We start from the raw sequence: 16,622 nt of genomic DNA on the forward strand, positions 1-16,622 counted from the left end.
AAAAAAAAAAAAAAAAAAAAAAAAAGTCAGGATAGTTGATAGCCCTGGGGAAAGGGGAAGTGCAAAAGAGGCTTTAGGGGTATAATAATGCTTGGATTCTTGGCCTGGATGGTGGTTACATAGATTTTCATTTACATTATTGTACTTTTAATTGTAAATATGTATACCATATATGTATCTGTATACTATAATTTACAATAAAAAAAAAACATTTAAGTTATAGAGATTTGCAGAAACAACAAATCAATCCATTTCAACAAATGTACATTGAGCAACTAATCAGTGCCAGCAACTGTGGTAGGAAATAAGGGGTTCAGAATTTAACATGGGATATAGACATGCAAACAAATGACAAATGATGTGCAGAACATTACGGAAAACACACTGTCTGGGCGCCTGAGTGGCTCAGTTGGTTAAGCATCCAACTCTTGATTTCAACTCAGGTCAAGATCTCACAGTATGTGAGTTTGAGCCTTGCATCAGGCTCTGCACCATCAGTGCTTGGGATTCTCTCTCTCCCCTGTCTCTCTCTCTGCCCCTACCCCACTTGCTCTCTCAAAATAAACAAACTTAATTTTTTTAATAAATAAGAAAGTATACTATCACATGTAGCTAAAGGTCATCTTAAGAAAAGAGACTTAAAATAAGGAAGAACAATTAAAAAGGAGTGGAGGTAATACAGTGGATGAAGAGCAGACCATTCACTTAGGTTTTGCAATGATTTTCCAGTTTTGCAAACCAGAATCCTAGGACTCATCCTTGACCCCTCCTTTACAATCATTCTCCCCCTCCCCAAATGGTCATCTGATCTTCAAGACCTTTCATTTTACCCACCAAATAGCTTTTAAGTCTACCCTACCTTCTCTCCAACTCCATTTATCCTAATCCAAGTAACCACCATCTCACACCCACAACACAACAATATCCTCTTAACTGGATTGCCCACACTGATTTCATTTTCTACATGAGAGGTGTTATGATCTTTTCAAAATAATTGTTATCCCCTTACAAAAACTATGCATAGTCTTGGTCCTTCATACTTCTTCAGCCACATGGGCTTTAAGTTGCCCTAGGTGTTAGCTTCCTTCCTATCAAGGTATTTGTTCTACCCAAAATGACTCACTCAACTTTCAGATTTCACCTCAGCCTTTCTTCAAGAAGCCTTCCCTGCCTGGAGCAAGTCCCTCTACCACACACTCCCCTGACCCTATGCTTACTGTTTAGTATGCATCTCAGCTCACAATTATGGATGCATCTGTGTACTTATTTAATATCTAGCCCCTCCCCTTAGATTACAAACTCCACAAAAACACAAGGTCTTTGCTTATCTCTATTCCCAAGCACAAGCACTGTCCCAGAACAATGGCACTAAATAAACAGAATGGAAAAGTAAATGAACAACGTTAGGATATTGTTCTCTGCTCTAGGCTTAATCATACAATACACGCTAGTAAGTTGCACCTACCAAAAAAAAACCAAAACCCACACAGTAAAGGAAAAGTTTCTACAAGGGGACATCTCATGCACTTGGTTCTATTATCTCTATCTTAATCTGTAACAAGCAAAAGCTACAGGTGAGTATCCTGACAAGCTCTGAGGCTGCAATCCTGAAACCACCAAAACAAAAACCTCAAAGTCAGCAACATCCTCTAGCTTTTGTCTAATTAATTTAGCTACACAAAGCAACAAGAAACATTTTTTCGGCTCTTGTATGGAAGCTTAAAGAAGCAGAAAAAGATATATGTCCTTAGAATGAATACTTCCAAAATCTTTACTGAATACATGAAATACATGGAAAGAGTATGAAATTTCTTGCTTCTAATTAAGTAACTCCACCAATGATTCAACAATCAGAAAAATACCAATGAAAAAAATCAATAGGTTAACCACACAAGGACTAACTTGTTTACACTAAACCAAAATTAGCAAAATAGAAAGTAGCTGACTTAGCAGGGCTTACCGAAGAATGAGCCACCTGAACAAGGAAATAAAACATTGTCCAAAACTAAACTCATTTTTAAATATTCTACAAAACATAATCCTCCAGAACAAAGTACAAAATAAATGATAATTAGTACACTGAAAATAAGATAGTTTACTTGGTTTAAAAAGAAAAGAAAAAAAAAAAAAAAGATAAAAGCAGATTACAGACTAGTACAAAGTACCTGGCCCATGTCGTCAGTCTCCCGAACAAATCGGACACCAGTTCTGGACCTAATTCGTTTACTCCCCTGCTGATCCCCATAGTCCTTGAGAGGTGAGGTAGGTGGAAAACGGTAGCTCTCTTTAGAGATGAAACAAAAAAGAGAGAATAAAAACATGTAGGAGAAGAAACGTGTAAAATTTTGCTCAGAAAATATACATCAGTCATGGATATATACACACGCCCTAACCCAGACTATTTCCCAAGTATCTTGCTAAGGCCACAAAGTGGCACTCATCTTGTTCTTAAAGCAGATAAAATGAGCAACAGAAATAACACAGAAATAGAAAATATCAAAAGTTCTAATTTGCTATACTTTTCAAATAAGCAATATATTCTTTTAAAAATAATAAATTGGAAAATAAAAATAACTTCTCTCTCTAAAACATAACTTAATACCAATAAAACAGAATTTTTCCAACAAAGTAATCTAAAATCTGAACATAGTTTAAAAATCAATAAAAACTACATAAAAAAGATTAGCTGGTTGTGTCCAATTTTTAATCCTTATTATCATGATCAATAGCATTATTAACAATGCAAGTTGCTAATATTCACTTCTATCTAAATCACCTCTCTTCACTGCATACTTTTCTATTCATATGTGATCTCAGTGCTGTAGGAAAGTTATTAAGTAGGATTAACTACAGGCAAACCAAGTGTTATCAGCTTTAATCTAGCCATTGAAATCTAGCTGCCCACCAAAGATAAAATTCACCTGTTTTTAACAAGTGTCATAGGATATTTCTTAATCAGACTTTGAAAAACTGTGAAGCTGGGACAAGACTTCTAATCGAGAAAGTATAACACACAGTAAATCCTATTTGTGTGTTGCTTTTGATTAGAAGCAGACAATTAAATTCAAGTTTTGTCAGGTAAAACCCTCTGTGGTCTACGGAGTCTGAGAACAAAAGTAATAGAGTAACAAAGTCTCACTGAACACACTTCAAATTAGGCACCATAAAATAACTGATGACTGCATCTTCTAAACATCATTTTATGATTTTATGTATGGGTTCTATTTCTCTAAAGATTAAATGCATTCAATATGTACTTCAGGAATATCTGTAAAACAAAACAAAACAAAACAAAAAGGGGGGGGGGGTTTCAAAACATCTCTGAAGAGTTTACCTGTCACAGTGCCACCATCGAGGTCACTTGCACTCAGACTTGTAACAGAAATACTTCTCCCTCCTGAGTTTCTCAATAAACGCTGACTCCGCAATTGGCCTATTGATTGTTCCAAGCTTTCTTTTAACTAAATTAAAGAATATAGTGAAGGAAAATTTATTCTCTTTAAACAACTCCAAATACAAACAGACAAGAGATTTTTAAAGCTATTTCAGAAAAATCTGACTTTCCAAAGAGACTTTATATCCGAAAAAAATTTGAAGTAAGTTATGTTAGGAAATAGAAACATAGTAAACATAAATATTCTAGAACCAATTCTAACATCTGGTTTTAAATAACATCTGTTGCTACCTATTCCATCTTTCTATTAGCAGAATGTGAAAGAGATGTCTCCAGATAAAATGTTTAATGTATGTGCCACCCATGCTTAGAAACGTAAGAAGGCCAATGTGTCTGAAAGGAGTCTTCCTCTCTTGTAAACATTCCTTTAGAAGCCCCAGATCTGTAACAAACAGGAAACTGACCAGCTCTTAGAGTGACTGCTTCTATTAAAATCATGTGCACTGTCCAATTGTGTATCAGAACATTTTTTAAATTCTTGATTCAAAGACTTCAAATCCCAGAAAACTATGTGGTCAGATGTCAAATTGTTAATACATACTAGGGATTACAGTTGTCCAAATGCTCTCTTCAGATTATTAGGGAGTCAGCCAACAGGGGTTATAAGAAAACATCTTTTAGACCTAAAAGGCTGTATTAAATAAAAAGACACCAAATACAAAGAATAATGTCCAGAGCCGTACCCAGCTACAGACCTGAAAAGAGGTTTCAAATGAAACCCAAGGGAAGAGATTAAAGCTGAAGAAAATCCACATACCCTGAATTGCTAGGAATTCAGAACCTGAAAGTCTAGGCATCCTATCCAAGGATAAATAAAACATAATATTAATAATGAACTGATCCATAGAACAAGTCACCCATAACTCTTTAAAGAGAATGTCAAAAAAACTGATTGAGAGGAGAGGGTTTCCTAAATTCAGCCAGAATTAAAGAGTAGAACATCACTTATGAAGAAAACGAGTTGTTTCCTTGGGGAACTGTGCAGAAAAAAAGGTAGCCTCCATTGAAGGGAAAGCACAAGATGAAACACAAGAATATGAATCACAAATGAGCAAACCCTTTCATTTTTGGTTATCTGGCTTTAGCTCTGCTAGAAAACCAAGGTTAAAATTCTGGATTAAAAGAAATAAAATTTCAAGAATGTACCTCTAATGTTCTCATTTTGGGGGGGGGGGGGGGGAGGCTAATTTTCCCCCTACTTCTCTAAATTGGGATCTACATACCCAAACCACCCTGCCTGTGCATTCACTAGCTATAGAACCCAGCCTATTAATCCAGAGAAATAAACAGATGAGGCCCAGGAAAACAAGGTCGACCTTGAGAGTAATTTATACATAAGTAACATTAAATCTAACATGTAAGTAGACCAAAGTATTTACACAGTGAACACAAAACAGTGTATCAATAACCTAGGGTAAGCTCCAAATAAAATAAAACCATGTTAAGAAGCTCAAATCTAAACTATAACATGAAAAATGGACTGGAAATGTAAAATGACTTTAGATCACACAAGTTAGTGACAGAACCAGCTCTATTAACTTTTTCTTGTTTATCTTTATTATTCACATTTTTCAAGTGAAGCCTGATGTTATTATCCTTTTAGAAGCAAAGTCAGCTGCTGTTTCTTATTACTGCTCTTTTTGTGAGTTGTCTGCCCTTTTAAGCTCTAGTTATTAAGATTTTCTGTTTGACTATGATTGTTAATGTCTTTACTGTGATATGACAATGTGAAGCTTTACTTGTAGTTATCCCATCTTTGACCCATAGAGATCATGGAACCTGTACCTCGGTATCTTCCCTGTTATAAATTCTCAGCCATCATCTCTTCAAATACTGTTTCTGCCCCTTTCTCTCCTCCCTCTCCTTCTGAAAATTGAGATATATTCAAGCTATCTTTTTACCAAATCCCATATGTCATCGTTTTCTGAATTATTTGGTTCTTTCATTCATCCATTTTTCTTTTTGGATACCTTATGCTGGCCTATCTTCCAATTCAATTGCAAATGGGATCTATTCCTTGATTTCTCTTTCTGTTGTTTCATTATTGGTGTATAGGAATGCAGCTGATTTCTGTGCATTGATTTTATATACTGCGACTTTGCTGAATTCATGGATCAATTCCAGCCATTTTTTGGTAAAAAACAGCTATTTAACCTATACTTAACAGGATTGGTTTTTATTTATTTGGTATTTTAGTTATATTTTTCAGTTTCTGTAATTTTCATTTGGTTCTTTTTTTGGGGTTTCCAATTCTTTGTCAAAATCCTCAATCTTGTCTTTTAATTTCTTGAACAGGTTAATCAGATTTTTCTTTTAATATTAGCATGTATGTTTCTATTGTCTGTTTTTTCCCTTGATTTTCAGTCACCTCTTGTATTTTCTTATGCCTGATTATGTCATAGACATTGTATATGAAAAATTGTGGAGATTATTTGAAACTCTAGATGATGACATCTTCCTTCAGAAGAGATTTGGTTTTTCTTCTAGGACAAAGTCAGGCTAGAATCACCAGGAAACCGAAACCACCTTAATCTAGTTAGGAACCAAGATGACTGAAAACTGGGCTTCTGCTCCCACCAGGGCTGGTCTATTTTTCAGTTCATCTCTTCTCTCATTTTCACCTCATCATTTTTCCTACACTATCACTCTTTCGGGTCTCAGATGAAAGCTGGAAGATTCCTAAATTCTAGTTTTGGTCTCCCCGGCCTCTTCAGTCTATTGATAGCTTTCATCCTACCCTCTCTGCTTCTAAGCAATCTCTTTTGAAATCAGCTACTAACTTAAGAGAAGAGTCCCAGATGCAGGACTCCTTCTAGACTTCCATTTTTGCCAGAGCTTTACCAGACCTAGACTATAAAGTTCCCCACAGCCTTGGTTGTTCTCTGCTAGATTCACAGTCACAGTATTATTTTTTACTTCATTTTTGGTATTATAGAAGAGACAGAGCAAGCACATGAGCAAGGCAGATGGGCAGAGGGGGAGGGAGGGAGAGAAGGAGAGAATCTTAAGCAGACTCCATGCTCAGCGCAGAGCCTGACATGGGGCTCAATCCCATGACCCTGGAATCATGACCTGAGCCGAGATCAAGAGTCAGATGCTCAACTAACTGAGCCACCCAGGTGCCCGCCTCTTTTTTTTTTTTTTTTGCTTTTCTAACTGTTCCAAATAGGAGAGTTGATCCCAAATAATCTTATCTACTGATGCCAGAAGGAGAACTTGCCAGCATCCTTTTTATGTGGGTTTATTTGCTAACAAATCCTAAGCTGTAACTAAAAGCTGATGAATAAAATGAATTTATACACACATTCACACACACACACACACACACACTTCCTAGTAACAAAAACAAAACCCCACCATGGAACCATATGGAAAATAGTACAGAATAAGACAAATGATACATTACCCTAAAATCTAGAAGTAATAACAAATGTTGGAAATTTATAAAAGGTTAGACCAATTATTTGGCAACCTCATTTTAAAACTCTAAAAAGATATCATAAGCCACTGAACAGATAAACAGGCTGATATATAAAAAAACAAGAACTATAATGTAAATGGTAAAAGGTAAACATTTTTTAATTACTCCTACAAATATGGCAAAAACAGATCCTAAGATACAAAACTAAAAATGTAATAGAATTAAAATCTACATTTCAAGTAGGAGTAACACAAGAGATACTGCACAAAATCTAATCATGATGTATGAAGCCAATAACTCTTAAAACACAAAAACAAAGAGATAAAGAGATAATGATATTATGAAAGTTGTTCCATATTCTTTAGGATTTTAACCCTTAACTAGATGCAAAAAGCAGGCCCAACTTGAAATTAAATGAAAAAACAAAACAAAGCAACAAAAAACAAAACAAAACAAAAAACACTAAACAAAAAAAAAAAAATACTAGTAAAACTCTTTTAAGATTTACTATGATGGATGATGTCTTTTTGCTGAAACTAAGTAATGCTCCCCACAAGACTATGGTACAGACTTCAATGGTACAGGTTCTAAGAGTTTAGCATCACTATCTCTATACATACCAAGCGATGCCTCCATTTTCACCCAATTTCCCCTATCTGAAATACTTATAAGCCCCGCATCCCAGAACATGTTATGGCGCATTTTTTTCACCTCAACTTGACATAAATGTATTACTTACATTTTAAGTCTATTCGCTTATCTCCTTTCATTTGATGTTAGAATAAAATAATTGAAGCATTACTACTATGTACTGGGATAAATACAAATGAAACTTGGTCGCTGAAACTGAAGGGCAATTATAAGGTAGTTTATCCAAATTGTCAAGACATGCCTTCAAACTCAGAAGTCAAGAGATCTCCCTCTAGGAAATGATGAAATAATTTGAGCATCAATAGAAATATGAACTACAATGGATTCAAACACTTCAAATACTCATAAATATGTGAGTTGATAATCCTCAAAGAGAAAAAAAGTCCTTGGTCACTACTTTTGAGTAGGAAACCAACTCTTTATTTTGCCAACTAGTAAATAAATGAAATTTTGTAAAACATAAGCTTTTAGATTACCATTAAAATAAAAATATCAAACTTTAAAATTCTCATAGAGCTCTGTAAGCTCTGTGAAGACTCTATTTGGAAAAACTCTAATCAGAGGGGCTCCTGGGTCGCTCACTCAGTTAAACGTCCAACTCTAGATTTCAGCTCAGATCATGATCTCACGGTTCCTGAGTTTGAGCCCCACATCGGGCTCCACGCTATCAATGAGGAGCCTGCTCAGGATTCTCTCTCTCCCCCTCTCTCTGTGCCTTTAAACTTTAAAAAGAAGGAGGAGGAGGAGGAGGAGGAGGAGGAGGAGGAGGAGGAGGAGGAGAACTCTAATTAGAGACAAAAATAGAAGGCAAGTTTAATGAACTGGAAAAGAGTGTATAACTCAAAAGGACTAACTATATTGCAAACCAAGTCTATGAAAGGAGATCATCCAGGCAGCAATGGGTTCTCCAAATAAGAGGTGTGATTGGTTAAAAACAAAAACAAACAAACAAACAAACAAAAAACACATGATTCAGAAAGTCCAGAGGGAAGCCTAGCAGTGATTTCCTCAGCTATGCTGCTTCTGCTCCTATCCATATATTTCACACCATATCAGATAATAACTCTCGCATACTTTCGTTAGAGGATACAATAAGACAATGTACGTAAAATAATTAGAATAATGCCTAGGAAGATTAGTTTGCTCAGTATAAGGTAGTGTTTGTTATGGCAGTTGTAGGCAATCGAGGGACCCTTGAGTAGCAGCAGCGTCAATATTCCCACTCTCAGTCATGTCTTTATAATTCCACATATAACTCCTCCATAATATGATTCAACTTTCACTCCCAGCATGATCACTTTCCATCTCATTGTTGCACTGTTAGCCAATCCCTTTATTATTTGTTGTTCTTGTAAAATGGCAAACTGGTTTATCATTAGAAGACAAGGAAGTAACACAACCGTGTGTTTTATTACCTACGACCAATCAGCAACAGACTTCAAAAGCAATGATCTGCTATTTACATAGTAATATGTGAACTGAAGAACTAGAAGCAAAGTTTGAACTTTTCGCAGTTACTCACAGTTAATAAACTTTGTTAACTGAAATTCAAACTGTGCTGTTTAGGGACTGGTGTTATTTGAACAAACTGGGGTAATGGAACTCACGCACAGCCAAACCATGCAATCAGAACTGCCCGTATTTACTTTTCAGGATCCTCAAACAGCTGCTCCAGGCATCCAGTAGCGGTTTTAAAGCAGTATTCAGCAAAGAATATGTTAACTCTATCTACCGGGGACCAGCAACTCTGGTCTGCTTTTTTAGGTTAAAAATACTGACTTTCCAAAATTTGTAAGAGCAAATTTCTTGACCAGTCCCTAGGAAGGTAAAGTTTCCAAGCAATAGTAAACAGCTAGGAAACTAGGCATCAACTCCACCAACACTATCAGAAATACCTAAGAAATAAGCCATTCAATAAAATTAGGCTTCAATATGGGAAGATGAGATGTATCAACTTTTTCGGTAAATATATGGCAACAGTAACTGCTTCACTAATAGTGTATCTCACAAATTCACATTCTCTAAAAAACTAATTCTATCCTTGACTATGTTCACTGTGAGAGGGGGGAAAATAATCACACAAAAAATAGTCATTAGGAAATTCTTAAAAGATATTTACCATTATTCTAGAGACCATAATAGAAATACACAAGGGATAGTGATTATTCATACACAAATATACTAGCTATCAGTCATCAACTAATTACCTTCCACACAAATAAAAACACAACTGAAGGTGGAAAAAAAAAAGCCAGCAATAACCTTGGTAAAAGTTATAAACGCTGCACTTTAAAGTAGGCCTTGAATTCTGGAAACTATGTAAAGATTCCATTCAGTTTCTTCAGGTACTTTTTTTACTCTAAGTTGTCTCTTATTTTCATACTAAGAAAATATGTCCCCTAACATAACATAGATTATACAGAAATGCATGCAAATTTGGTCAGGTATGGATAACTGCATTGACTTAGCTATATAGTTCAGCAGAAATTAGAAATATCTAAATATTCTGCTTAATGACTTAGTTTTATTTTCACCTAACACTAAAGAGTCAGTATTCAGCAAACATTCACAACATATATAGCACTGGTGACCACAGAAACAGTGTTGTAAGTTCAGATATGTCTATAATAATGACATCAAAAAATTAAAGTATTTCTATTCACACATGTTAGAGGTCAGCTTGGCAAAAATGCAGGGTAAAAGTAGAGGCAGAAAAGATGTCGTTTTAAAACTTCTGTCCAGGATAATGATGTCATCCATGGGCACTTTAAGTGCTTTTATGCCTGGCTTTCCTTCACTGACTATTTTTCTACACAATGCCAAAGTTTACCTGACAAGAGACTACAAAATACATTGGTTGTAGAATTAATCGTATCAGCTCTATTTTGGTTCCTCACAGTCTATTTGTCTTCTACTATTAAAACAAGAAGGAAGAGGAGGAGGGGGAGGAGAAGAGTTTTAAAAAATTAAACAAGAGTGAAAATTTATGGTTTGCATATTTTTCCAGTCCCACCATCTGTTGCTCAAATGTATTTTTAAAATGGTTGCTGCTATCTTATTTTTTATTTACCAAAAGATCATTAGCTCCAGCTGCTTTGCCTAACCTCTCTCCATATGCTGATTTATGGAAATATAAGCCCATAATAGTATTCCTGAAATTGAAAAACTCCCTTTCAAAAATACATCATTTTTATTTATGTAACTATTTTATTTTTAAATGAAATCCCATATATTCAAAGCCCGTATACCACTACATTCTAATAATTTTGAAAGTATTCAAAAAATATTTGTATATAATATTTTGATGTTAATAAATGAGCACTCATGGAAGATGGAGTGTGCTCTTATTAGCATCTTAGTGTATTATGAGTGGACAGACATATTCATGAACACAAGATAGACAAAAACTAATCTTACGTACGTTGTCTAATTTAGCATATACTTTGAAGTCAAAATAATCAGACATACATATCCCTGTGAATGTCGCAACACATTATGTTGTTTATACACAAATGAAACTGAGTCTGGGCCCAATGAATTCAAAGAAAGGAAAATACTGAGTGCCTAGAATGTACCACGTACTACATTAAGAACACAGCAAACAAGGAGCGCCTGGGTGGCTCAGTCAGTTAAGCATCTGACTTCAGCTCAGGTCATGATCTCACAGCTCGTGAGTTACAGCCCCACATTGGGCTCTATGCTGACAGCTCAGAGCCTGGAACCTGCTTCAGAGTCTGTGTCTTCCTTGCTCTCTGCCCCTCCCTGACTTGCACATGCACACACTCGCTCTCTCTCTCAAAAATAAACATTAAAAAAAATTTTTAAAAAAAGAACACAGCAAATGCTTCAAGGTAGGGATTATCAGATGAATTGAAGAAACAACAGAAACATGAATGTTTAGCAAGTTTCTAAACAGTGTGACTGTGTGACCACTTCAATAAATGTTAGTTATAATGAGGGATATATAACTATGTTCATTTTTCAGATGATGAAACTCAAGTTTAGAAAAGTTTAATAACTTGTCCAAAGTCAATGAAATGGTTTCTAGTGGAAAAATCAGGATTAAATTTCAAGTCTGACTCCAGAGTCTACATTTCTCCATTACCCTCAAAGCAAAATTCTGTAAAAATTATTCTCCTGTCCAGCAGTTTCATGAAGGACTTAGTAATATAATTTTAAATATACTCCAAGAACCTAATTCTTAAGATCCAAAATATATTTATAAAAAAGTCATAACAGAATTTGTTTGATTATAATTTCTTACCCATAGACTCTTACTACTTAACTTTAACGTTATTAAAAGACTGAACAAGTCTCACCTTCAGGACAATTACAAAAACTCAGCCAGAAAAAAAGGGCAGATACCATTAGCTTTGGGATATTACAAGTGGTTTGTGCCTGGCCCTCAACCATTACCATTATCATTCTGGGATGTCACTAAGTATATTGAGAAGTGAAACCCACTGAATAGAACAAAAAAACCTCCACTTTTTATTTAACATTCAAATTTCCAAAGTCCATATGCCAGATGGTAGTATCCTATTACTCTCAAAAGGAAATTTTAATCAGAGTACTTAATTAGAAGAGAAATTACATATGAATGCAAGTCTCCTAAGTTCTAATTTCATATTACTATATCTTCACCAATCTGATATTATGATATTTTCAACAATCTTTACTTTTTTTTTTTTTTTAATTTTTTTTTAACGTTTATTTATTTTTGAGACAGAGAGAAACAGAGCATGAACGGGGGAGGGTCAGAGAGAGAGGGAGACACAGAATCCAAAACAGGCTCCAGGCTCTGAGCAGTCAGCACAGAGCCCGATGCGGGGCTCGAACTCACGGAGCGCGAGATCGTGACCTGAGCCGAAGTCGGACGCTTAACCGACTGAGCCACCCAGGTGCCCCAACAATCTTTACTTTAAAATATGAACTTAAAAAGTCTGCTGATTTGAATCAAGACAATTGTATTTTTCTTTTATAACCAATATTAACTACTGGAGTCTCAGCTACAGTCCAAATTTCCACTGCAAAAGGTATTAACTTTTTATGTTGAATATTCTTTCTTGAGGGCATTCCATTTTTACAGTATTAACACAAAAACAGACCCCATTCTCTCATGAATAGGAATGCACAGTTTTAGAAATATTTTAAATACTAAGCTTATCAATTGCACTATTTAATACGGGAGTATAATATATTCCAAATCTTCACAGTAAGCTTTCAAATAAAACCTTCCCCACAGGTCCCCTTTTGCCCAAATGTTCCCAGACCTCCCAAGAAATTTACAGCATGAGAAATAATGCAAATTGACACTTCGTAAAGTCAAGAAGTTCATTGGGCCCAAAGACCCTGAGACATACTATCAACTAAATACGGCTCATTTGGAATGGCTGCAAAAAAGGCTAGTTAAAAAAAAAAAAAAAAAAAAAAATCAGTGGTTGTTATTTAGGAGGAAGGGAAAAATTGATGCTGATGTAGGCAAGTTGCAGAACCCACATATTGCCTAAGTGGCAGCTAGACCTGCCAACTCTGACAATCTGTCAATGCCGATTCTAGCTCAGTGCCAGATTTCTTCCCAATTCTATTTCTCTATTTGTCTCACCTAACTCTCATTCTGGACATTGTATCAGCTGTAACATTAATGACTTGTGTGACAGTGGGTTTCTGCTGTTCAGTCAGTTAAAATAATTTCTAAAATGTAGTTTAGCAACATAAAGTATTTAGCCCTTCAAACTTTGAATCCAAAATCCCAATCTTCAGAAATATGAACTCCAGCATCACAAAAATGTGAGCAACCATGACTCAGTGAGGTAAATGAATCCTGATGCTGAGCTTTGGGATAACAGCCTATCCATGGGTCTGTTGCTAACTAGCTGTGAGACCATGGGCAAGTTAGCCAGCATTCTGTGCCCCAGTGTTTTTATCTTGCAAATGAGGATAATCAAAGTACCTACCTAACGGAATTATTGAGAGAACTAAATGAGTTAATATACAAAAAGTGTCTGGGATATACTAAGCATATGGAGAAATTCCCAAAGAGACCAAGAAAAGGAAGGTGCTGCTTCTCTAGAAGGTCCTACAGACCCATCGCTGATGCTTTAACACTGCTCAACTCCTCATAGAGAGACCTTCACATTTAAGGAGCAAAAAATAAAATACAGGATTGGAGGTTATAAAGATTCAAGGGAAAAAAGTGAAATGATGTATATATTTCAAGTCAACGTCATCAAAAAAGTGACCGGACTCTTGATCTTAGGCTTTACAAACCAGCAGGAGTAATTCTCACAGTTCTCTTGTTGGGGAAGATCATCTCAGGAGGGAAACGCTACATCAAATGTTTAGATTTCCTCTCCACTTCTGTAAATTATGTTCACAAAGTTAAAACCCAATAAAACAAATATTAAATACGCATAGATATACACAAACACATGACTTATCCATTTCATAAGGTGGAGCAACAGAATCATTTATAAAATCTAAGTTAATAAAAATTCTTGTCTTCCCTATAGCAAGCAAATTGGTCTCACTTTACAGAAAGTCTCTCGTATTTCAAAAAAGAAATGTTAATTTCAACAAGGCAATGTATATTTAGCATAGAGAAATTTTTAACAGTTAAATAGTGGATTAACTAAAAAAAAAAAAAAAAAAAGTTTAAAAAAAGGGGGGTGGCGCCAGGGTGGCTCAGTTGGTTAAGCTCCAACTCTCGATTTCAGCTCAGGTTATGATCTGAGATCAAGCCCTACAGGGGTCTCTGAGCTGAGCACAGAGCCTCCTTGAGATTCTTTGTTTCCCTTTCCCTCTGCCCCTCCCTCACTCACATGTGTTCCCTCTCCCTCTTGCTCTCGAAAGAAAGAAAGAAAGAAAGAAAGAAAGAAAGAAAGAAAGAAAGAGAAAGAAAGAAAACAGTAGGTTTTACAGCAAGAAGACTTGTAGGAGTTGCAGCATAGCCTCCAAAAGAAAAAAAAAAATTACTCTCCAGGGTCCCTCCCTAAACAAAACACACACTGATTTACAATTGTACTACTAGGCATTTATCCAAAGGATACAGAAGTGCTGTTTCAAAGGGGTGCATACACCCCAATGTTTATAGCAGCACTATCAACAATAGCCAAAGTATGGAAAGAGCCCAAATGTCCATCAACAGATGAATGGATAAAGAAGACATGGTGTGTATATATGTATACACACAATGGAATATTACTTGGTGATCAAAAAGAATGAAATCTTGCCATTTGCAACAACATGGATGGAGCTAGAGGGTATTATACTAAGTGAAATTAGTCAGAGAAAGACAAATATCATATGACTTCACTCATATGTGGAATTTAAGATACAAAACAGATGAACATAAGGGAAGGGAAGCAAAGATAAAATAAAAACAGGGATGGGGACAAACCATAAGATAGTCTTAAGTACAGAAAACAAACAGGGTTGCTGGAGGGGTTGTGGGTGGGGGAATGGGCTAACTGGGCAAAGGGCTTTAAGGAGGACACTTGTTGGGATAGGGACTGGGTATTATACGTAGGTGACAAATCACTGGAGTTACTCCTGAAATCATCATTGCACTGTATGTTAACTAACTTGGATGTAAATTAAAAAATAAATTAGAACTAAAGGGATCTTAATCAAAAACAAAAAGACAAAACAAAACAAAACAAAAACCCACCTCACTTTTAAGGTATGATCTATTCCATACCAGTAAATAAAACGATTTAATGCTAAGAAAGCAATTTTCATTGAGGAGCCCATCAGAATCACTTGTCATGGGAAATACTCTTTCCAAATTATACATATTCCCACAGATTATGGCAGATATTGCCCCAGGTAACTTACAGGTGGCAGGGTAAAAATCATCGCTCTCATGAGTAAGTATTAATAGAAGGCAATGAATGACAGACTCCTCTGTATGTTGCAGGGAAAAAACACTGAGAGCCAACTGTTTTAACAGACCAAGAATTTGGGGGAACTAAGGAAGAGAATGTAGACTGGACTAAGGAATGGCCTAAAGCAAAATCAAAGACTCTTGCTCTCCAGTGTCTTAATTTTTATGAGTAGCTTTGCATTCTATGTACTTAATAACTCAGATGGAAATGGAATACTTGTTGAGTTTATTTACCTCCTGTGTATAAAACCACACCCCCAAAGTTCAGCATCATTCAGCTCTAGGCCTCCTACAGAGGCTTAATGCCATAGAGTACATTTTGTGTTTTAAATGTTTATCTATACAGAAGTTTATCTAACACATAATTTCATTTCTCAATTCCTCAATTCAAAGGGAATTTGCTACCATAATTATGCATCTAACATTCAACATGACAAAGTAGGTTTGTTCCTGCTACTACTTAATGTTAAGTTTTCACTAATAAACTAAAAAGCAAAGAATTAACTCCTATTATTAATAAGGTAGTTATATGTATACATGCATAGAACATGCTTGGAAGGATATACAAGGAACTGTCAGATCGTTACCTCTTTGGAGTAGAACTGAGAGGAGCTAAGAGATAGTTTTATAATTTATTTAAACAATGAGCATGTATTACTTTAAAAGAAACCCTCCATAAAATTCTTAACTCCCATGAGGAGTATCCCCAGCCCAAATTTAGTGAGTCTCAATTTAATTAACATCCTGAATACTTCCTCCTTTGACTTAAAACTTTCAAATTCAATAGACTAATCTATATAAGCTGGTTGGCAATCCATCTGACAAGCTAACCTACTACAAAATAGTAAAGCAGTCTAAAAGCTAAAGGTTCACAGTGGTTCTCTCCTTTATCTCAGATCCCTACTTCTCAACAACTGCATTTCCAAAAAGGTGGGTAAGAAAAAACACAAACATATGTAAACATTCTCACATGTTCTATAGCACCCGCCTGTCCATTACTATATTCCCGATACTGTCCAAGCATCTGGTCTACTTGTCGCAGGTTCCGACTGGTGTCCTTAAAAAAGAAAATGGATTTTAATAATTGTTGCAAACAATGCTTTTCTCAATCTTAGTAGTATGTCAAACAACTAAGTCAACCATTTGTGAAAGGTACAATTATATCATACCTAAGTTGGATATTAATATACAGTACTTCTTAAATATCAGAT

The 16,622-nt window shown here is 35.6% G+C and overlaps 1 protein-coding gene across 4 annotated transcripts in view; it reads right to left on the bottom strand.

Moving 5' to 3' along the window:
- The window catches only part of CEP128 (centrosomal protein 128), a 383,456-nt gene that overhangs the window by 348,840 nt on the left and 17,994 nt on the right, over positions 1-16,622 (bottom strand). For all 4 annotated transcript variants that reach the window (XM_060620442.3, XM_060620445.2, XM_060620441.2 and 1 more), the window contains exons 4-6: positions 16,382-16,468; positions 3,335-3,461; positions 2,166-2,284 (exon numbers count right to left, since the gene is read on the bottom strand). In XM_060620442.3, coding sequence (XP_060476425.2) covers positions 2,166-2,284; positions 3,335-3,461; positions 16,382-16,468 — 333 coding nt within the window. The remainder of the gene's footprint in view (positions 1-2,165; positions 2,285-3,334; positions 3,462-16,381; positions 16,469-16,622) is intronic.

The sequence above is a fragment of the Panthera onca genome, chromosome B3 (genome assembly GCF_046562875.1).
Source record: "Panthera onca isolate mPanOnc1 chromosome B3, mPanOnc1 haplotype 2, whole genome shotgun sequence".
Lineage (NCBI taxonomy): Eukaryota > Metazoa > Chordata > Mammalia > Carnivora > Felidae > Panthera > Panthera onca.